The following is a 22,170-nucleotide window of genomic DNA, read 5'->3' as shown; positions in this document are numbered from 1 at the left end:
GTGTTAAGGAAAGAAGAATATAGGAAATGAGCATAAATGAGAGAAAGGAGGAGGAATGAATTGTTAATGGTGTGTCTGGAACTGACCACCAAGCATGATCTGTCTGCTTTAATTTGTCATGATATATAGAAGTTAGGCTATGTTTAGATCAGTCTGTGTAAGAGCAGGGTGATAAGCTTACTGAATTTGTATCAGTGCAACTTTGTATTAATAAAGAAGTAGGAGGGGTACATTCAGGCTGTGTTTCTCAGACAGTGGCTTCATGCTGATGATGAGGTTCCTGCCCACAGGTTCATTGAGTCCCCCTACTTCTGTAACTTAAACTCGAAGGTTGGGTGATGTTTAGCTCTTGTGTTCCGCCCCTGTCATAGTGTTTCTGAACACATTGTAGCTTGTAGAAATCTCAATATGAAGACTTTTTGGTTAATGGAAACAAAATTTTTAAAATATTTTCTGTCATGCAGTATCGGTATTTCATTATTTTGATTCCTTTGTGTATTCTGTAATAAATATTTTCAATTATATAGGTTTTAATATCAGATCTTTGGGCTACTTTTTGTCTGAAACTGATTCCTTGAAATATGTTAATTCCAAGCTCATAGCCAGGGTGATTATAAGGCACTGTACAAAAGGAACTTTATCTTTTACAGTTCTTTTATTCCAGTCACAAAGATTTTAAAGTTTTGAGATAGCTTCCTTTGTTTCCTAAGTTAGCCAAACTGAGAACAGTGGGTATTTGACTTTTTGTTACCTTTTGTAGAAACTGTAAGCTAAGCACAAGTATTGATTAGTCCCTGCTAGTGCAGGCTTTCTTCTTTGTTGGATATAAGCATCTCATATGGCTTATCCCATTCTGCTGCTGTCTAACCTGGGACAGTGATCACTTCGTTGGTATGGAAACAGTGCAGGAAAAGCACATACGGATGTATGTAGAGGAAGTGTGTTGGGTAAAAGTGCAGGTAGAAATAAAAGGGTCCTTTTGTTTGTTGTGATTCAGTTTCTGAAATAGGTATTCTTTAACATTATGACTTGCACCTGAAACCAGGTCCATTGTTTTTTTCCTAGTAAGGTAACCTAAGCTAGTGGGGAAAGAATCTTAAACTAAACACCTCACTCAGAAAAGCTGTAATTGCTTTTAAACAGCTTCTTCAACAAAGGCCCTTAAGGACTGATTCTGGTTTAGCATATTCAGTGTCTTGAAGTATCATAAATTCTTTTAAGTATTATTAAAGGAATGGATTAATTTAATTTATTAAGATTTTCAGTTTTATAGGTTTCATACCTCTACCAGCAGCATAATATCATACCCATTAGATTGCCTGAATAAACATCACAGTTAAAGAGAGTTGTGTGAATGAATAATGTACAAAGATGCTTTGCACTCTTATGTGCTGGAGAGATTTCCACTGAGCAAGCTCAGTGTAAGAAATGAGATGAAAAGGTTTCTGTGTAAATGAAATACCTATTTGCTAGCAAGATGGGGACATATCAGTCTTCTCTCTTTGCTGGCTCTTGCTGGTGCTGAGTACTATAATGTAATGAGGTACTATTTGCAGCTTGAAGGAGCTGCTTTTAGTTGAGACTTTGGTTTGAGGTTACAAACTTTCCTCCTTCTTTCCTTCTCTGTACACATGTCCAGTCCTGGGATTTGTTTTTCCGAAATGCTAATGCTGGCCAAGCACATGACGCCAATCTGCCAGATCAGTTGGAAAGAAAAGCATCATTTCTTCAGAGCCATGGCCTGGCCCAAACACCAGGTAAAGCTGAAAAGCTTGTTGAAGATCATCTTGCTGTGCAGTCTTTGATACGAGCATACCAAGTAAGTGTACTTTGGGGTAGATGTGGGAGGGTCTCTCCTTAGCAGACAACCTTTTTCTTCCTTTTTATGTTCTTGTCTCTGGTCTTAACTCTTCCCTGTTTTGTGTCTTCTTCTCTGCCTCAGTGTCTGAACACTGAGGTCCTGAATTCAGAATGGGATGTTCCTCTGGTTTAGCAAATTTAGGATTCAGATTACCCACAGCCCTGATGCTGGTCATCTGATTTAAACTAGAAGCTCTTTATGAAGATAGTAGTTTGTGAAAAGGAGCATGAGTCTGTTGGGCTTTGCCTGTTTATCAGGAGCAGAAGCCAAACATGCCAAAGCTTAGCTTTTTACTGTTCTTTTTGCTCCCTTGACTGTATTAAGATTTCTCTGCATGTGTGTGTCTCTGATTCAGTCAGTTACTTGACCAAATTAGAAAACTAAGATATCTGAAGTAGTTTTGCTTTCTATGAGGGGAGTTGTCCTGGCTATACTGGCGATGAAATAAAAGCTTTTCCCACTCTTCAACAGCAAACCTTTTCATGATTCAAGTATTTCTTTGTCTCTGGTAAAGTTTGCATTATAGTTCTAAAGATCACTATCTTGCTTTAAGATATCTGCCTTCTCATACATCTAGTGTGAATATTGAGATTCCTGATTTGAGCAGGATTACAGGTAAAAAGAGAGAAGAGAAATAATGAATTAACCAGAATTTGAGTTTTGGGAGGCTAACCAAATTATAACTAATTTCCTTTTTGGATTTTAGAAATAGCACAGTGATTTTAGTTAGATGCTTTCTAAATTTAAAACAAGTTTAATAATTTTTGTTTGGACTTGTGTTTAGTATCTTTATTTTACTAAAAGACAAATCCAGTGTGAAACAAAAATAACCCTCCTAAACATGTAGATCTGTATTAAGCAGAATATTCCAGTTTGATTTTTAAATTGGAATTTTTATGCCTTCTCTGGAAATAAGTGTGTAACTTCTCAAGAAGTTTGCTACAGTTTCGCTCGACCACATCTTTTTTGCCCTGCATTAAGAGTTCTAACTCATTTTTGCTATTATCAGAGGAATAAAAGAGAAACTTTTCTTCAGAACTTTTCTTTTTGCTGTACATATAACGTTGTCACCATTAGTTCAGATATGAACCATGTTATTCCAGCTGTTGGAGAGGTGTTGTAAAAGAGTATAAAGGTTTATAAAGAATACACAAAATTTGCTTAGAATTATCTGTGTAGAAAACAACCGTTTCAGTCTGTTCCCTCTTGCTTGCAGAAAAAAATTGTTGAGAATGTTAGGCTGCTTTGACACTTTTTAGTTGAAAATAGTTTGGGGCCTGCCATTTTATTTTCTATATTTGAAAGAGTATGCCATCCAGCTCAAGTGATGAAGCAGAAATGTCTGTGTACATGGCAGGTACCCATGTGTCTGCAACAAACAGGATTACCTAAGGCTACTCTCTGTTTTTAAAAGGTATTTAATACCCTCTAAATTCAGTGTTGAAGGGATACAATCAATTTGTGACCTTCCTTTGCCTGACAGTGAAATGAAGTGGAGAAGGATACAGAATTTTCATTTCTCAAACCTGTCAGTATTTTATGGGTTTTGTGGTAAACTGCTTTGTGGTCTGTGGAGCTGGTCATCTGAAAAGGCAGTTAATCTATTGCTTTTTCTAATGCAGAGCACTGGACACACTGAAAAAAGACTTTCCAGTGAAATGCTTAATAAAAATGAGTCCAGATAAATTAGTTTTCTGTGTCATCTTTTATATTGTAGTTTGGGTTTTTTTTGCATCTGTGTCTGGTTTCAGGTAGTCTGTACTTGTGTTCAGTCAATTTTATGGCAATTTTTGAAAATCAGCCATGCATGTATTTTCACAAAGTTGATCTCTGATTTTTGCAGTTGTCACTATTTTCAGTATCCAGTGAAAGAAGCGGAAGTTGCTAAAAAAATAATGTGATGTTGAGGAAAATACGGTCTTTTAGTTAAAGACCAAACTGCTCCTGGAATGTAATATGGTTCAGTACTTTACTGACTTGCTTTTCTTGGTGGTGTTGGTAATCATCTTCCTACTAATACTGCAGAGCAGATACAGCTTAGGGAAGTGAATTCTTTCCTGTTGATGACACTTGAAACACAACTGTTTGCTTAGTTCCAGTCAAATAGACTTTGTGGTGCTGTAAACAGTGAGGTGGCACAGACATCATTTGGCTGTCAGGGTTTTATTACTGGTGATTCATGAGATGCAAAGAATCTCAGGGGCCGGGCTGAATTTAAAGGGCTGGTGGTTCTAAAGAAGATGGTGTATTTGTTTACTTCTAAGTGCAAAGCAGTGTGCTATGAACTCCCCTGCAAATATAGAGCATTTGAATAGTGTCTTTACAAGTGATATCTTGATGAACCAAAATTTAAACACACTTTATTACAGTGTGATCCAATTAATTGTTAATATTGCATTTCAAGATTTTTTTTCAGAGACAGTTAGGATACTAGTAGAGTGAATGAAACTATCCAGGTGATCTGAATTTGTGTTTTAAAAGAATAAAAAAGTGTTATGAAGAAAGTATTCATATATTCATCTATAAAAAGATACTAATGAGATAATTTGGTGTATGAACATCACGCACAAGTATTTTAGTATTCTGAAGGTACTGAAAGAAGGATTCAGGCAAAATTACAAAATGAGTTAGCAAAGGATAGTGCTTATAGACTAGTCATAGTGTCTTAGGTTTAGTGCAATCTTTAGTTTACTTAAACTTCAGTGTAATTCCAGTTCAAATTGTATGTCAGACAAAATAAAGGTTATGTTCTAATGTATGTGCAGCAGTTTTTAATACAGGTAGTATATACATCCAGCGATATGGTGTTGCCTGTTCTTACAGAAAACGTGGGAAATATTGACCCTCTTGTGACGTTAGTGGTGTGAGCTTATTTAACTTTGTGCTGATGGAGAGGTATCAGTGCTGTGGAGAGGTATCAGTGACTTTCTCCCACTCTCTGATTTCTGTTAGTGTGAGTTCATTTTTCTCTGACTTTCCTTCTTTTTTAAGATCCGTGGCCATCATGTGGCTCAGCTGGATCCCCTTGGAATTCTGGATGCAGACTTGGATTCGTTTGTTCCGTCTGACTTAATCACTACAATCGATAAACTTGGTGTGTACATTGTATGCTTTGTTATCTGCAATGGCAATTTGTCTCTTGTCTTACTGGGCTGAGGAGATTTAATAAGACATTTCAGGGAAGCATCTGCCTCTTTTGCTTGCTGGCATCATGACATAGATTCTTTGAGCATCTATAAGGAGGCTCAAATTTCAAGATGGTGGAATTTATACTCTGAGATCACAGAATGAGGATCCTGTGAATTCACCTTCTGATGAATGATGATTATAAGCACTCTATAAAACCTCCAAATCTTATGGTTTTGAACCACACCAGAAACTGATACTAATTGATTCCAGTAATCTGAATTATGCCATTCTGCTTGATACTTTTTTTTGACTGAAGGCTAGTCAATAGGAAAAAAAAAAGCAATCAGCATAATGCTGGATAGAGGAGCCTTAGGGTAAATTTTATATCAAATTTGAATTCTAGCCTATGATATGTATTCCTTCTGTATCACTTAAAGAACTTTGAAGTTACCGTAAGACGACACAGGAAGTGTCAAATTCTTGATTTATGTATGTAATCCAATGGTAATAATTTTAGTTTATTGCTGGAAGAGTGTAATACACTAGGGTCTGCTTTTGCAGAGGTGGTTCTGGTTGCTAAGAGGCCATGTCTCTGAGAAATTGCACTGATCAGGTTTTTTTCACTTCTGCTTGAGTAAAAAACCATCTGGTTGATTTTTCTCCACTCTTCAATCTACCTGGTTTGTTTGCAAGGTGGCTTTCTACTTGATAAAGACACTGAATCAATTTTTCTTTGATATGTAGGGAAAATTCTTGGACCAGACATAAAACATAGTGCAAGTAGTTGTTAAAACACATTCTGCTTAATTTTAGTGTAAGTGCGTCTACTGCTTCATCGCTGCTATGTTTTCCATTGCTGGTGGTAGGGAAAGAATCAGTTCTGATCTGTGCTCACATAAAGGTAGCGGAGTACTTAAGACTGTACTGGAGGTGCTAACACAAATCAGGGATTTGCTTTGAAGCCTGTCAGCTTTAATTAAAGGAAAATACCTACTGGAAAACACAGTTGACATTTACTGAGTACATATACATTGTTCGGAGCGTAGGTGATTGCTGATGTGTCAGGTCAAATTTCTTTGGCCTCTGCAGACAGTTTAGTAAAAAGTGTTGTGATTGGTCAGAAGGCATCATTAGCACAGGAAAAGTATGCTAGACCTCTGAGTGACATGGGGGGTGTTTCTGAGTGTGTAACTGAGGTGATATATATATGTTTGTGCAGAGAAGCAAAAATTCCAGCCTAGTGCTTGCACAGCAAAAAGGAGGAGAATTTCAGATGTTGTCTATCCTTGAATGTTTTAGGCAGGAAACTTACAAAAGGTCTCTGGTAGTACAGAAAATATTTTAGTGTCTGATTTTTCTTGTGCATTTTCCTTGTCCTGTCTTCTGGATTTTTTTCTTTGAGAGATCTTTTGGTAAGAAGTTTCTTCTGGGAGTTACTTCTAAAAATGCAGCTAGTCACAGGTGTACCTACTGTATGATTCAAATTCTAGAATTTCTTTCAGGAACTCTTGGACTTGAATAAGGTAATATCTCAGGAGGGGGTGCTTCAGTAAATACGCAGTGCTGCTGTATGAAGCACAGATGTTCTGTGTGTGCCTGAATCTTTCCTGTACGTGTTCTGGTTTTTGCATGACGTGATAGAGCCTTTCAAGTCTGAGTGAAAGTCACCAAAAGAAAGCCAACCAAACAACAACAACAAAAACAAAAAGAAAACCCACAAAAAACCCGCAAGCAATTAAATGCGGAAAACCCCAAACCACACAAAACCAAAGCACTGCTTTGTTTCAAGTGATACTACAGCCCCTGTCATTCCCTGTAGCCCTCCTGCCTTGTCATTTTTTGACTTCCTTTTTAAGAACTTATTTTGGTTAGCATTGTAGAAAACCTGAATCAATGTAGTGTTGGAAACACCTCTTATGGTACCAAGTAGGAGAAATAGTGCCACGCAAACACTTTTCTTGGTCACTCAAAATTTGAAATTGCAATGTTTATTTCATTATTATTTTTTAACATTAATTTTCTAAAATATTATTTTAAACCCACAAAATATATTTTTTTACTAAGTGTTGTATAGTAAAAGTGTGGCGACACAGTTCTGTGGCCTGACTTGAACTCTAAATGCCAACTTCTGCTATTATTTCATTGTTAAATTGCTTCTTTGTTTTCATCTAAAGAAAATTCATTTAACACGGAATAAGAAGCACTATTCTGTATTGATTTCAGAGTTACGTGCAGGCTGTCATATCAGTGTTGCAGTGGATGCCTGCAGCTAGTCCAAAACCAAGTCAGAGTTCAAAAATAAAAGCAGAGAAGCTACTTTCAGTTGTAAAAATATTTTTGCATGTGCATGCACATATCTGATTTTTATGTACATGTAAGTTTCTACAACTGTGTGTAATTCGTGTTATAGGTTTTATGTATTTACTTCTTACAATTTTAAGAAGCTATTCTTCTTTTCTTAAATTTCAATGTAGACCAGTTAAATTACCATGTGAAGCCTTAAATGCAAAGCCTAAATACCGTCCTTGAAATTGATCTCTTACGTGCTTGGGCTTTTGAAACTGCATAACGTTTAAGTCAAATATTTTCTTAAACCATTTTGTCAGCCAGAATAAGTTCAGATACACCTAAATCAAGATGGGACAATATGCATAAACAAGCTCTTGTTGGAAATCTGTTTTGTGAGGATTGCTAACTGGGAAATAGGATTGTCCAGGTCATTACATAGCTATTTCAAGCAGTGACTAGAAATACCTTGAAAGTTCTACTGGAGTGTTTGCCCTATGTTACACTGAACATTTTTAGTATTTTCTCTTAGTCTGTCTATTAATGTATAAATTATCCTAGTATGCTTCCAACCAACTGGTTCCATTTGCAAAAAGTGGTTCCTTTTGTGCTTGTTGCTCGTGATACACCAGGGAAGAAATCTCACTTGGTTGGTTGGTTATTTTACTACATAATGAAGTGCAAAATGTAATACAAAGAACCGATGTCAAATATGGTGTTATACTAAAATATAAAAACATTTGGGTGGTTGTTCTGTCTGAACATTAAAAAAAAGAATGGTTTGATATTTCTAATCAATAACTACCAAATTAAAATACTTTTAAAAGTACAGACTAAGGTGCATTGTGCTAATGGATGCCTCCAAAGTATTTACTTTCATTTTTTAATCTGGTACTTTCTTTCTTAATATTGCTTTATTAAACTTAATTTGTGGTGGTTTGAAAATCAGTACTGGCTTCCTTTTTGATTACTGCCCTGCTTTACAAATTGATAATGCATATGTTGTAGGGTTTTATGGTTTGCATGAATCAGATTTGGACAAAGTCTTTCAGCTGCCTACAACCACCTTCATAGGAGGAAATGAGAACAGTCTTTCTTTACGAGAGATCATCAGACGGCTGGAGGTCAGTGGAATGGTGTTTAATGTGTGATTGCTTTCATTCGAACACAACTTTTTACAGCTGTCAGTCACAAAAAAATTATAACTTCTCAATTATTAGTAAAGCATGTGGGAAAAAAAAAGACATTAAAAATGACCCTTGCATTGCTTCTAGAGATGGCAGCACTGTTAGTTTCATTGCCTGGATATCTAAAATATGTAGATTGAGTATAAAAGAGGTGAATATGGTAGCATACAAGTTCAGGCCACAATTCTGTAAAGACCTGATGGTGTTTAAAAGGAGTTAGAGCATTTAGAAGTTGTCTTTTAAGTGTCCTGCCACAGATAAAACACCTTGCATGCAGCAGTCACTGATGTGCAGTGGTTGCTTTCAGAGCCCTAGCTTTAGTGAGACTTCTACTTGAGTGAAAATGTGAAGATTAGGTACCAAATTCATGGAAGCCCAGCTGAAGCTTGTGGGTAGTGATGGTGCTTGTTTTCTATTCCAAATCATTTTTCTGTCATTCTCTGACAGAGGTGATATGGTTATGCTGTATGAAGTCATCAAACCTACAATAATTTAAAGCAAAAATAACTTAAAGGAATAAATGTGATTAGAGTGGAACACAAATACCAAAGAACAAGCAGGAGTAGTAGAGAGTTTGTGAACTACTGAGTTAGTAAGTATTGGGTATTTCTGATTGCATCCAGGGTTTTGGAGTACTGAAATTGAAGAGATTTCTGTTGCGTAATAGTGAAAACTGTTGGAGTAAAAAGGACTAAGAGCGAAGAAATATTTTAAAGGATGAAATACGGAACTGATTTACAAGCGTATAAGTAAAATAATAATTACTAGAAGTAAAATAATTACTGAGCATGTAAGAGTTTATGGCTTTGACATGTTGCAAGTGTGAGAGAATATGTTGACTCACGTTTGCCTATTACATCAGCTTAGCTGGAGCTTGGCAAGTTTTTAAGTCACATCTCTGTTGTCCATTTGAGCTCTATGTTTGCTTTTTTGGTTTTTGCACTTCTAGCATGTCTGTGCAGTGATATTTCAAGAGATAATCCTTAAAATTGTAATGTGCAAATAAATGGACAAAACCAGTAGCTAAATATAAAGGCCTCAAGGAACTGATTTGTGCTGAGGAGAAATAACCCTCGGTTTCCCTTGTCTCTCCAGAGTCTTGGATTTTTTAAATTGAGGTTAACATTAAATTCATTGTTAGAGGCAGTAGAGAGCACGTAGTATGTGTTCAGAGCGGTTTTGTCTCAAACTCACGAGTCTTACTTCTGTTGATTTGTATTCTGAATGTATTTTTCTGTGAAATACTCTTTTTAAGGTAAGAAAAAGACAAAAAAAAGAGAAAAAGGCAGAACTAGGAGATGAAATTTCTAAAGTGTTTTTGCATTTTTCCTTGTCCTTTCTCTACTTTCAACTGCTTGGATTCTTTTTCAGATTTCTAGCCTTCTGAGACATGACAGTTATCAGATAATTAGCATGAGGCTTCATAGCAGTCTTCTCATTGTCTTTATTGCTGGATTTCAGGGGACATTTTAAAAAGTGAGGATAAATTTTAATAAAGGTCTTGAAATATTTCCTAGTGCATCTAAAGGAAAGACTATTACACCTGTACAAAGAGTAGCAAGTTAGGTGAAATATGCCATTCATTTTAGGGCAGGTTTGACCTACTTTGAATGTATTACTAAATGAGAATCTTCCAACTTCAAAGTTTTGAAATGTTACTTTGTAGAGAAAGCTTCCTGACACAAAACATAGATTTAGTAAACCAATTCATCTGCTTGTAGGATTACTCTAGGGAAGATATAGTGGAAGAGGAAGAAGATCATAGCTTTCAGAAGAGTAAATTGCACAGAAAATACAACTAAAAAAATAGTTTGTTCATGTCCCATTACCTCCTGAAGCTTTCATGTTGGTATTTTCACATTGTAGAATACCTACTGCCAACACATTGGCTTGGAGTTTATGTTCATCAATGACGTGGAGCAGTGCCAGTGGATCCGTCAGAAGTTTGAGACACCGGGAGTTATGAAGTTTACTAATGAGGAAAAAAGGACTTTGTTGGCAAGGCTGGTGCGCTCAATGAGGTATGTGGTGCTGGACAGGTGCTCTGTGACTGCTGGGTTGGAAGCTGGTGCGGTCTGTAAACTGCTGAGATGGAGGGGAAAATTCTTAGTGAAATCTGGAGTACAGATGGGTGTAGCTAAACCTGGCTGCGATGTCAAAGGAGGGTGTGTGCTGTCAGGTATGGCAGGGTCTGTGTAGTGATTTTTAGTATTGTATTTTCTTAAGGCAGGTTGGGTTGTGTAACTTATGCAGCCTTTAGTGACCTATCTGGCAATGTTTTCATTGGCTAGTAGAGGTAAACTAAGAAAAACTATTTTAACAGACTGGTAATACACATTTCTGTTAAATTCATAGCCTGTTTCAGAAAATAGGCCTCAGACAACATTGGATACTGATCTATTGTTATATTCTGTCTACTGTGCATCTTTCTAGTAACACATGATCAAAGGGAGACACGCTAACAGTTCAAGGGGAATTTTTAGATGGGTGAGATGTTGACATGAGCATTGTTTGACTTGCTGGGACGCTAATAGTCTTTTTGGAAAGCTATGCCAAGATGGGCCTGGATTTGAGAGGCATAATGTGATTTCACATCCTATTTTTGCACTTTTCCTTTTGAGGTACACCAAGATGTGCTGTACTGTTGCATGACCTTGCAGCAGGAATTTTGGTCTCTGCAGTATGTGAAAGTATGCTTGTAAACAACTTATTGATTGTGCTCTCTGTACAGAAATACTGCAATACCAGAGAGTGAATTACCCTCTCACCTCTAGAAAACACTTTCTTCTCAGGCACAAGATTTATTCCAGTTCTTACAATCTGAATCAGTTTGCATATCCTTTGAAAAACACAAGAGTTACGAGATATATAAAAACCCCATTTTTTTTAGTAACCTTCTGTGTTCAAAGACTTAAAAATGAAGTTTTCATTGGAGGTGTTGGAAGATACTTTTTTGCCAAGTGTTTTGTGTGCTAATATTATAGCAAGATTGTTCCTCTGGGTTAAAGTTTCATTTAAACAGAAATAAAGAAGTGATTTAATGGTCAAGTGAATATTGCACTTAAGTTTGTTTCACAAGTGCTTGGTACAAACCACCTCCATTTATCTTCAGGCAAGAATCTGCTTTTATTCCTGCCTAAGATGTGGAAAGGTCTGGGATTACCAGTAGCATAATGAGCATTCACCGTCTGCTGAAAGTGGAATAAAAAAGATTTACATAAATTTCTATCCAACTACCTCTATTGTGTCTTCTTTTTCTCCTGAGAAGGATCAAGAAAGAAAAACTGATTTTGTGGAAAACTGGTTGCACTCTTTAGGTTTGTGGCTTTGTAAAGTAGGTAGTCGTCATTTTGCTTGAGAATACCGTTTTCAAAAATGTTCATTCCAAGTACTACATAGTTCAGATACTTGAATCTGAATTTTGAAGTAGGGTTTCTCATCATACTAGGTGATAGGTGAAATATTCGTTGTATATCTTTGATCTACCTTATGTATGCATTAGTAAATACGTTAGACCATGATTGTGTAGTCTGATCTGGACATCTCCTTAAGCCTGTGCAGTCAAGTATTTCTAGATTATCCCTTCTGATAGCAACTATCTTGCATCAGACTTGCTGCTCACTGGGTGCTGAAATCACACAGTGACAGCAGATGAGATGCCAGCCTTTGTGAAATCACTCTGGCATATATCACTTGCAAGACATGACTGAAATACTGTGGTTCTGCACACTTAGTGGCATTTTGCCTCAAATAACGATCTTTCTGCTTGATTAATTTGCAGCTGCACAGAGGAGGAAAACAATGTATACACCGCTTTGATTTGCCTTGTAGGACTTGCTGTGTCCATATGAGACCTCACTTTCAGTTTATATAAACTGGCATAGCCCCACAGACTTCCCTGTCTGTGGAATTCTGGCAGCGTAACTCAGCTAAGGGTATGGTTTGTTACTTAGATAACTGAATGTAAGGGCATTGATGGGTAAGCTAAGGCAAGTCTCCTGGCAACTCTTCATTTTGCTGCTTCTATGACAGGTAAATGTCAGCATTCTAAGCGAGGACTAAGCTGAGTATTAGTGGGTTTATGTCAGTGTTATGAGTCAAGGCATTGCACAGATGATGTAAGAAATGCAGTTATTTTTATTAAGATGTATTTTCTTTGCTTTTTATATCTCCAAGCTTTAGAACATCCAATCCTTTTAATGTTTGTTAAAAGGTATTTTATAACTGCTTACATTGCCTCTGGCCCAAATGCATTAAAGAATGAAAGAACATAGATGTCAATTCTTGACAGCTCTTTCTCCTGCTGAAGCTGAGGCAGAGATATTAGTGCCCTAGTTCTTGGCACTTTAGCAACAGTTAATCACACAGTCTCAGGATCCCTGCTGTTGAATAGAACCTCTGAAACAGGTGTGCTTTCTGCTGTGGTTTTCTGCAAATATTTTTACTTCTCTATTATGTTTTTGTCCAGTCCATAGAAGATACTTCTTTCACTCTGCCTTCCCACTGGTCAGCATACATTTTGTGTACTGGTGAATGAGCAGAGTTTAACTTGGGAATTGAATTTTGTCTGAGGTGAAGATTCTTCATCCTTTCTGAATTGTTTCAAAGTCCTAGTAATTACTTCTCAGATGGAAGAGAAAGAAGACTTCTCTCCCACGTCTGCTTCCCTGTGTGTGACTTACTTCCAGAGGCCTAAAAATGTGTATTCACAGATATTTTCGAAAATGTAATGTACTTTTATTTGCCAAAAGATGGTTGCCAAGAAGTGTTTGCTACATTGTTTTAACAAAAACCCTCTCTCCTGTTTTCTTTGATTTCTTTTCATCAAAGATTTGAAGACTTCCTTGCACGCAAGTGGTCCTCTGAAAAGAGGTTTGGGTTGGAAGGATGTGAAGTAATGATTCCTGCACTTAAAACCATCATTGATAAATCCAGTGAAATGGGAATTGAATATGTTATAATGGGGATGCCTCACAGGTAATGGCAATGGAAATTCTTCAACAAATGGGCCAGTTTCAGGTTCCAGAATTTTATTAATGAAGCTGATACAGGAGAGCTGGAGTAGCAAAGAGTCAGCCATAACAAGTAAGAGGAACACAGAATTGTAACAAATAGCTGTTACTGAGAGGCTACAGGCTTCACAGATAAATGTGAAACTCATTTCAGTCTACTTAGCAGCTTCAAGCAAATGTGGCGGTAGCCATGGTATCTATTTTGTTGCATAAAGTTCAGAACTGAGAGAATTTAACAAGACAGTATGAAACCTACACTCTGCCCTAATTATTAAGTCATTGCTTGTACTTGGATAACTAGGTTTTATAAAATAGCTGTGGGAATGCATTGCAGGAACTGGGCAATGGGAAGAGGAGGGTAGAAGGAAGGGTTTCAGGTTCAGTAGTTTGAAGCGAACTTTGTACTTGCAAATTTCTTGCTGATTTTATGTTTTATGCTGTTAACTCTGTTATTACTGATTTTTATATGTAATTGTGTTTGGAATTTTCTTAGAGGTAGACTGAATGTTTTGGCTAATGTAATCCGAAAAGAGCTGGAACAGATCTTCTGTCAGTTTGATCCCAAACTTGAGGCTGCTGATGAGGTATGATGATTCTTCAATAGATATATGTAGAGGGATCAATACTGAAGATAGTTTTCAGTCATTTTGGTCATGGTTATTATGAAAACAGCATTATCAGTTGCTGAAATGCATTGTCATCTTTTCTATTTTGAGGAATATGATTCAGTGAAATTTCTTAAATTTAAAGATTTTACTATACCTGTATCATGCAGAAAGTATCTCAGGAGTGAGTGTAGATAAGTAAGTGCCAGATCATTTGACTGAGTTTGTAATCTCTAAGCATATTCCTTTGCTCTATAAAAATGAGCATTAGTATTTTGTAAGTATTTATCCAATATTAGATAGTGCCACCAAGATGATAAAATAGGAACAGCGTTCTTGTTTAAAATTACAGTGTCAAACTCCTAATGCATACTGATATACAAATAGCTAGGTGCTTTTCTCAGACTGAAGCACAAATTTTAGACCTAATCAGTTGGATGCAGCTGGAATGAATGACGGAATCATGACTGCATTTTGCACATTAGGGATCTGGGGATGTAAAATATCATCTGGGAATGTACCATGAGAGGATCAACCGAGCCACAAACAAGAAAATCACTCTGTCTTTGATGGCTAATCCTTCTCACTTGGAAGCAGTTGATCCTGTTGTGCAAGGGAAAACAAAAGCTGAACAATTTTATCGAGGGGATACGGCAGGGAAAAAGGTAAAGATCATTTAATATAGCAACTCTTACTGGTAGTTTTTAATATTATTTTTATTAAAAACAGTTTACAAGTAGTTCTGTATCAGAGTCTCCCTCTCTTCCTCCACCGTAGGAATGTATCACCTGTTCAATGAAATAAGGTTTTCGGCATGGTACCTCAAGAGTAACTTCAGGAAGCAGGCTTAAAATTTTCATTTGTGAACTTTTCATTTGTAGAATGCTGAGAAATCTATGGTTTATTGTAAAGATGCAGTTCTATTTTATAGGCACTGTAGAAATACAGAGATGCTGAGAAGTCTGAACTGCAGTTTTGCTTTCTAATGTATGTGTGGATCTTTGTGTATAATCCTCCCTCTTAGGTTATGTCCATATTATTACATGGGGATGCTGCCTTTGCAGGACAAGGAGTGGTTTATGAGACATTTCATCTTAGTGACCTCCCATCCTATACTACAAATGGCACTATTCATGTTGTGGTCAACAACCAGGTAACAAGTAGAGCGTTTTCCAAACAATTTGTCTGCTGAGTAGTTGCTAGTGTTTGTTCTTAGCTGGATGCATTGTCCCTTCTGTTTATTAGGATAGTTAGACTGTTTCTGAAAATGATCATACTATCTAGCAACTCTGGATGATTTCTTATCACCCATATTTTTATTTAATTCAATTCAAAACACTTAATTTGATAAAGTTTGCTTTATTTTTAAGGAAGCATAAAGAAGCTGGATACCCAAATGTAAAGCTGTGTAAATGACTAATAAATGAAAGCCTCAAGCATTTAAAACAAAATGGAAGGAGATGCCCAGATTATTTAAATGGAATTTTCTGGTATTTTTAGATTGGCTTCACCACAGACCCCCGTATGGCCCGTTCATCTCCGTATCCTACTGATGTTGCTCGTGTTGTCAATGCTCCCATTTTTCATGTGAATGCTGATGACCCTGAAGCAGTGATGTATGTGTGCAGTGTAGCTGCAGAATGGCGAAACACATTCAATAAAGATGTGGTGGTTGACTTGGTAAGTCTTGGTTTCATTAACTTTTCATTCTGTGTTATGTATTACTCTATTGTTTTTCTGTGGCTTAGAAGACTTAGTCAAGAAACATACTCTTTATTTTAATGGCCTTTAGTTTCTTCTTTTAAAAAAAACAGCCAACTAACAAGCCCACAAGAATGCCTGAGTAATGTTATACCATAAACTTCTGAAAATCTCTATAAAACCTTGAAATTGAAAGATTTCATTTGATAGTTTTCCTTATCAACAGTACCAATCTTTCCCTTTGTAGGTTTGTTACCGTAGGAGAGGGCACAATGAAATGGATGAGCCTATGTTCACCCAGCCTCTAATGTACAAGCAGATTCACAAGCAGGTGCCAGTGCTGAAGAAGTACGCTGACAAACTGATTGCAGACGGAACTGTTACGCTGCAGGAGTTTGAGGTACACACCAACAGGGTTAAAAGGAATTTAAGATGTCAGTAGGAAGACACAGCTGTCACTACACACTGTCTACTTAAAAATGTTCCTTTCATTATTGTGATAAGTTGTCACCCTTTGACACTTTCTGATTCAATTTGGTTTCAATTTTAATGTAAAATACATAGTATTGTTGTAACAAGAGGACTGAAAGTGCTGTGCAGTAATTAAAACATACTGCACAGAAAAACACCTGCTTCAGTTCTGGTATCTGTAAAATGTGATCTGACATGAGTGTTGAGGATGGAGGCATTTGTTAGCTGTTCTTCATCTCTAGAATCTTGATTCAGCAGTAAGACAGTATTCAAATGCTCACAGTTATTACTGTAGCCTTGGCAGGCTTATATCCATCACTAATGTAATAAAATCAATGTAGCCTTTTTATTTTCTTGCCATAATTCAACTAAATTCAGAGGTCATTTGAAATACTCCAAAAGGATGAAATGTAGAGTCTGGTGCCTGCATTAAGCTGGTTAGATGTTTGCCTTAATTTTTTTTTAAGTGAGTATGTCGAGTGTAGATGCAACAAAAGGTCTTCTGAGAAGGTGTGGCTAACTGTGTAGTGACACAGTGTTGCAGATACCGAAAGAGCCCTTTGTGCTAGGTACATTCTGTTACCTGCACAAATGGTCACAGCTTGTACAGAAGGAGCTATCCTGAGTCCTTGTAAGAGAATAGTGGTAGTGTCTTTGGTGACTGGATTCAGGACCCAGGATGTATATGTACTGAGCTCAATGTTGCTGTTACTTACTTTACAGTTTAGCTAGCTCAATAACTTGAGTGTGGTTTTGGATTGAAACATAGACATTGTAAAGACATTCTGCCTTTACAAAAGATTGCTTTGTTGCCATCTGGTGTGACCAAAAGATTTTTAGATAGACTGTTCTAGGCAGACTAGTTTTCTGTGAGGTTCTTTCCTAGTTTTTAGTGGCTTCTGTATCCAGAACTATGAGATCTGGATAGTGATCCTAGCAGTATGACTGTAAAATACATTTGGTATTTCAGTTGTGTCTCATTCTAGAGTAATTCTTGCAACTTTGGCTCCTGGTACTCTTCTCTGTAACACCGGTACAACAAGTGAAATGATTTATTTAGGGCAACATGGATAAACATGTTTTCAGAAGGCAATGTGTTCCTAGAGAAAGTGCAATCGTTTGCATAATTGTAACTAAATTTTCTTCAGGAGTTAAGTAACTTTTTATCATACTGAATGATAGGTGTCATCTCTAAGGTACAAGGCTATTATTTAATCTGTTTTAAAAAGAAAGTTTTTGTTCTACAGGAAGAAATTGCAAAGTATGATAGAATATGTGAAGAAGCCTATACTAGATCTAAGGATAATAAGATCCTTCATATCAAGCATTGGCTTGATTCACCTTGGCCTGGTAAGAAGTATCCTGTTGCTTATCCTAGTGTTAATGTTACAGTGCTTGTGTTTTGAGTCCATATTCTAGGACTGTTAGATGGTTTTTATCAGACAGTGTTCCTTTAAAATAGAATATGTGACCTTTGGTTTACCCCTCTTAACAGTAAAAAAGCATATTGCCATATCAAGTTCTAAGAGATGCTTTTCTTAAAACACATGCAAAGTAAGATATGACTTTGAAAAAGACTTCATTTTAGCAGAGAAGTGTTCTTCCTCTAATGTTAACTGTCTGTCCCTTCAGGAAGGAGTATGTCTCATGCTCCTTTTCTCCTTTTTCTTTTTTTTTTTTCCTTCCCCTTTTCTGGGGGTCATTTTTTGAGGGACTGAGGTGCCATATGCCTTTTATTGGTTGCCTCTGTCCACACGATTTGACTTCATAGAGAGTGAAAGCAGAAACAAATCAGATCATTGTGTACCTGTAACATCAAATTCTGTTGTCACACAGACAAATCAAAATAATTGTGACTCTCAATGAAAGGGGGAGACCTAGAATTAGGTTCCTGCTTAGAATGTCTTTTAAAGGTTGTGAGTTGTAGATAGTGTAAATATCTCTTAATCAGTCCTTGAACATCTCACCAACTCTTTTACTTCCAGGATTCTTCAATGTGGATGGAGAACCCAAGAGCATGTCTTGTCCTCCAACTGGCATTTCAGAAGATCTTCTGACTCACATTGGCAATGTAGCTAGTTCAGTGCCAGTCAAAGACTTCAAAATACATGCAGGTCAGTTTTGTTTCCCCTAATGGCTCCATTTTTTTTTTCTCAGATTTTATATTTCTGCACAGGAATTGGGCTATTTCCCAGACAGGAAAATGCCTGTGACTTTTATTTTAACTCTTCTACCCTATGAGCAACGGGAGTGTGTCAGTTAAGGCCTTGCTGCTTGTTTTCAGCATAATGTTCTTTCAGTGTCACACTTCTGTTCCCTACCTCATTAAGATATATTTTTCTCTGAGGGTGGTAAAAAGTCTTTTTGTAAAGTTAATAATTCCTTTCAGTCTTCAAGTCCTTGTGGAATATGCTCCCTCTATGCAACATGTTTGTGGGCCCATTTCAGGGAGCACTATTTTTGTTTTTGTTTTTGTTTTTTTTTTTTTTAATGCTAAAACCAGTGTGATCCATTTAAGACACTCTTGTAGTTAAATAACTTTCCACTCAGCTTCATGTTTTCAGACCTGGCAACATAGCTTATGTACTATGAGTTTAGTTGTAGTACAGAAGAATGGACTTTGTGGGCAAATGCAGACAGTTTTTCCTTCAATTTAATGTTTAGTGTTGGTGATAGTACAAATCTAGTGTTTTCTCAAAAATTCTCGGCTTTTGGTCTAAAGAGATTAGATTTTGTGTTTGGCATCTCTTACAGTAAGAAGTTAAGTGTGCCTTTCTCACTGGGGAGTCCTAACACTGTGTCAGAGTTCTTAGTTAATTCTTTCACTCCTTGGTTATGTTGAAGCTCTACAGGAAGCAACAAAAAGTTGATTCTATGGGGCTTCATGGAGACAATATGTTTAGGGATCTGTTTCCTTCCGTTGGCATATAGGGAATGTACTTAGGATTGGGAGGAAGAGCTTTTTTCTGTGTAAAATCTCTAGCTATTCTTTCTTCTCCAGAGGAGAATTGTCCTTTGAGACAACTAAACACCACTACAAGTAATGATGATAGGACATTCCCAGTTATCAATTGCAACCTTGTTGAGCAGGTGCAATTAACTGATGAACTTTAAAACTTTCTACATATGTGTACTTCAACACCAATAAATTAGGATAATAGTCAGACAATAACATTTAATATTAGGCATTCTAATTAAAAAGGTAAGGTGGTCTGTCATTAGTAACTTGATTAGGCATTTGCACCAAGCAGCACTTGCCAATATATTATAAAGATTTATGGTTCAAATCAAACTTTGGTCTGCTGGATTCTTGCAGTTAAAAAAGCCATGAGAGAGAAAAATTTGGGAGAACTATGAGAAAGGGTCCCTTTGAAGTACTTTCTACTTCCATTAAGAGCAAAATAGCTTAATATTTTGCAGTCTTTCAAAAAGCTATTGGGACATTATTTTGTTTTATTGAATGTTTAGTATATTCTAAAGAGAACATTTTTAATATTTTGGTGTACTTTTTACTTGAAATGCAACAATTTTGATAATAATAGATTTATGTGGAAAGAAAGCAGGGCAATTTGGGGAGAAAGTAACAACGGGAAATACAGGGGGGAAAAACGCTCAAGCAGGACAGCTTACTGAAAGCATCAGTGCAGATGTGAAAATAAGGTGGTGTCAAGTGACACTAGACTTATATACTCAAAGCTGGAAGCACCTATGTGCATTTTTGAAGTTTTATGCCTTTTTAAAAGTCACATTGTTGTAACTAGTGTTTTGGCTTCCTGAGTTACAAAATCTATATTGCAAAATATCAGCTATTGCTTACCAACTGAAAAGCCATTGGCAGCTGCTACAATTTCCTATTTATACATTATGCATAATATTGATTAACCCAGACTGTCTCACTGTGTAACACCTCCAGAAGTCCAATAAGACAAATTCCAAGAAAAAATGAGAAAGAGAAAAGAAAAAAATCAGGAGCCCAATAGCTCATATTTTCAGTCACTTATAAAACGATACTTGGTGTTAAGAGGAGTGAAAAATAAGTCTTTTGGAAGAAGTATTTCATGGTGAATCTTTGTAATTGTCCTCAGTAGTTTCTGACACAGGCAATCTTATTTTCTTCTGAAATAAACCATGAACATTATGCAATCCTTTGCCTAGGAAACAAGTTAATTTAATTTGCTAGCAGTTCAGTTCTAGGAATACAGTTTGTAGACCCTCTTAGGATCTGTGTTTAACTTAGCCAGTGGGGAAGGACAGTGATGAATGTGACACGAATATAAAATCTCTCTGATGTAGGTCTGTTGATTTCTGATCTTTATTCCAATATAGGACTGTCTCGGATTTTGAGAGCTCGCTTGGAAATGACCAAGAACAGGGTTGTTGACTGGGCCTTAGCAGAATATATGGCTTTTGGCTCTTTTCTTAAGGAAGGGATCCATGTCCGACTAAGTGGACAGGATGTGGAGAGGGGTACTTTTAGGTGAGTATTGAGATCATTGTTAAATACTGCCCCATACTTAAAGAAAGACCTTGAAATTTTTTAAACAGTGTGATCTTCTTCAGGGAAAGGGAAGTTGAAGGCTGTACAGCATGAATGTTATGGATTCTAGCAGTCAAGAATAATCAAATCTCCTGTGTCTCTGTAAACAGTATTTTAAAGAAATGTATTTAAGGTAGAAAAAATGTTATTAAATGTTTTATTCCTTCTTTTGCTGAAAATCAGAAATTATTTTTCCCCCTGCTCTTTCACTACGAATTCAGCTGCGCTCCATCTAACTGCTGAGAAGTAAAAGAAGGGTGTTTGCTGCTATAGATTCTGAAGTCTTTTAAATACCATTGCAGTGATGGCTGCTTAGAACTTGAGTATCCTGTGAACAAGCATCTTGCTGATTGGCAAGGGTTTTTAGGGTTCTTTGTACCGAGGCTTTTAATGACTAAGGAGCATGAATGAATGCAGAATATGATCACTTGATAAAATATGTACAGTTCTGTTGCCTTACCTGATTCTCTGTGGAATAAAATGTTAATGATGTTTTTAACTGAAGCCTGTGATGAAAAGCTTGTTTCTGGGAGTGAACGAACAAGCAGCTGCACTATGCTTCATTGTGAATGCTTGCATAAAAGAGAGAGAAATCTTTGGTGCCTGTCTTCTCTGGTGCAGTGCTCTCTTTCTGTGCTGAGCTTCATTCAGTATCTAGTCTTCTGAGCTTTCTTACTTTTGCTCACATACCGATGGCAGTTTAGCAAAATCCTTTGGATGAGACCTGAAAACAAAACCAAAAAGAGACCAATTTCTCATCCTTCTTGATTTCAGTATCATGGTCTTGTAAAGTGGTGAGCATCTTCTAGGAGAGGAACACACATGCTCATTGTTTAGAAACCTACCCATCTCTTTCAGGTGAGCATTAGTCATGTCTAGTTTTTACCTATAGACTTGTCTTGAAAATACTGAGTCTCTAGTCCCAGTTCTCTCTCTGGTGGAAGAGGATTTTCCATAGCTGTCATCCAGATTTTCTTGATGTTTAAGATAGAAATAATTATGTTTACAGCACTATCGGGAACAAAATTAAAATCATGTTCAGATAAAAAGCTATTCAAAGTCTGTCAAAGACTAGCTAAGGATTCCTGTGCCATCTGTTTTTAATTATTCAGTCTTTTAGAAAAGGGTTAAAAAGGCATTTGAATAAATTGTTTTGGAGTTCAGGACTGAAGCTGGTACTGCAGATGTTTGATTTATAGTAATTTGGTACTGGTTTACCACTAGATTTTGAGTCTGCCTGATGGAATCCCCAGAATACTAACCTATGGTGTGATTATGAATTTTTGTTAAGAATGTGATAGGGCAGTTGGACAACAAAGGATGAGATTTTAAAAATGCCTCAGAGGTGAGGAAGTTGGAGAATATTCAGTTACTCTGTTAA

At 36.7% G+C, this 22,170-nt stretch overlaps 1 protein-coding gene across 2 annotated transcripts in view; it reads left to right on the top strand.

Moving 5' to 3' along the window:
* Positions 1-22,170, top strand: part of OGDHL (oxoglutarate dehydrogenase L) — a 47,471-nt gene that overhangs the window by 4,891 nt on the left and 20,410 nt on the right. The window contains exons 2-14 of one of the 2 annotated variants that reach the window (XM_054382102.1): positions 1,640-1,819; positions 4,853-4,955; positions 8,285-8,400; positions 10,330-10,484; positions 13,294-13,440; positions 13,969-14,059; positions 14,566-14,745; positions 15,105-15,233; positions 15,581-15,760; positions 16,029-16,181; positions 17,500-17,602; positions 18,238-18,366; positions 20,579-20,729. In XM_054382102.1, the coding sequence (XP_054238077.1) occupies positions 1,640-1,819; positions 4,853-4,955; positions 8,285-8,400; positions 10,330-10,484; positions 13,294-13,440; positions 13,969-14,059; positions 14,566-14,745; positions 15,105-15,233; positions 15,581-15,760; positions 16,029-16,181; positions 17,500-17,602; positions 18,238-18,366; positions 20,579-20,729 (1,817 nt within the window). Of the gene's footprint in view, positions 1-1,639; positions 1,820-4,852; positions 4,956-8,284; positions 8,401-10,329; positions 10,485-13,293; positions 13,441-13,968; positions 14,060-14,565; positions 14,746-15,104; positions 15,234-15,580; positions 15,761-16,028; positions 16,182-17,499; positions 17,603-18,237; positions 18,367-20,578; positions 20,730-22,170 lie in introns of those variants that run through there. The other variant, XM_054382103.1, reaches the window with a different exon arrangement.

Source organism: Indicator indicator, chromosome 7 (genome assembly GCF_027791375.1).
Source record: "Indicator indicator isolate 239-I01 chromosome 7, UM_Iind_1.1, whole genome shotgun sequence".
Taxonomy (NCBI): Eukaryota; Metazoa; Chordata; class Aves; order Piciformes; family Indicatoridae; genus Indicator; species Indicator indicator.
This window is presented reverse-complemented; position numbering and strand designations above follow the sequence as displayed.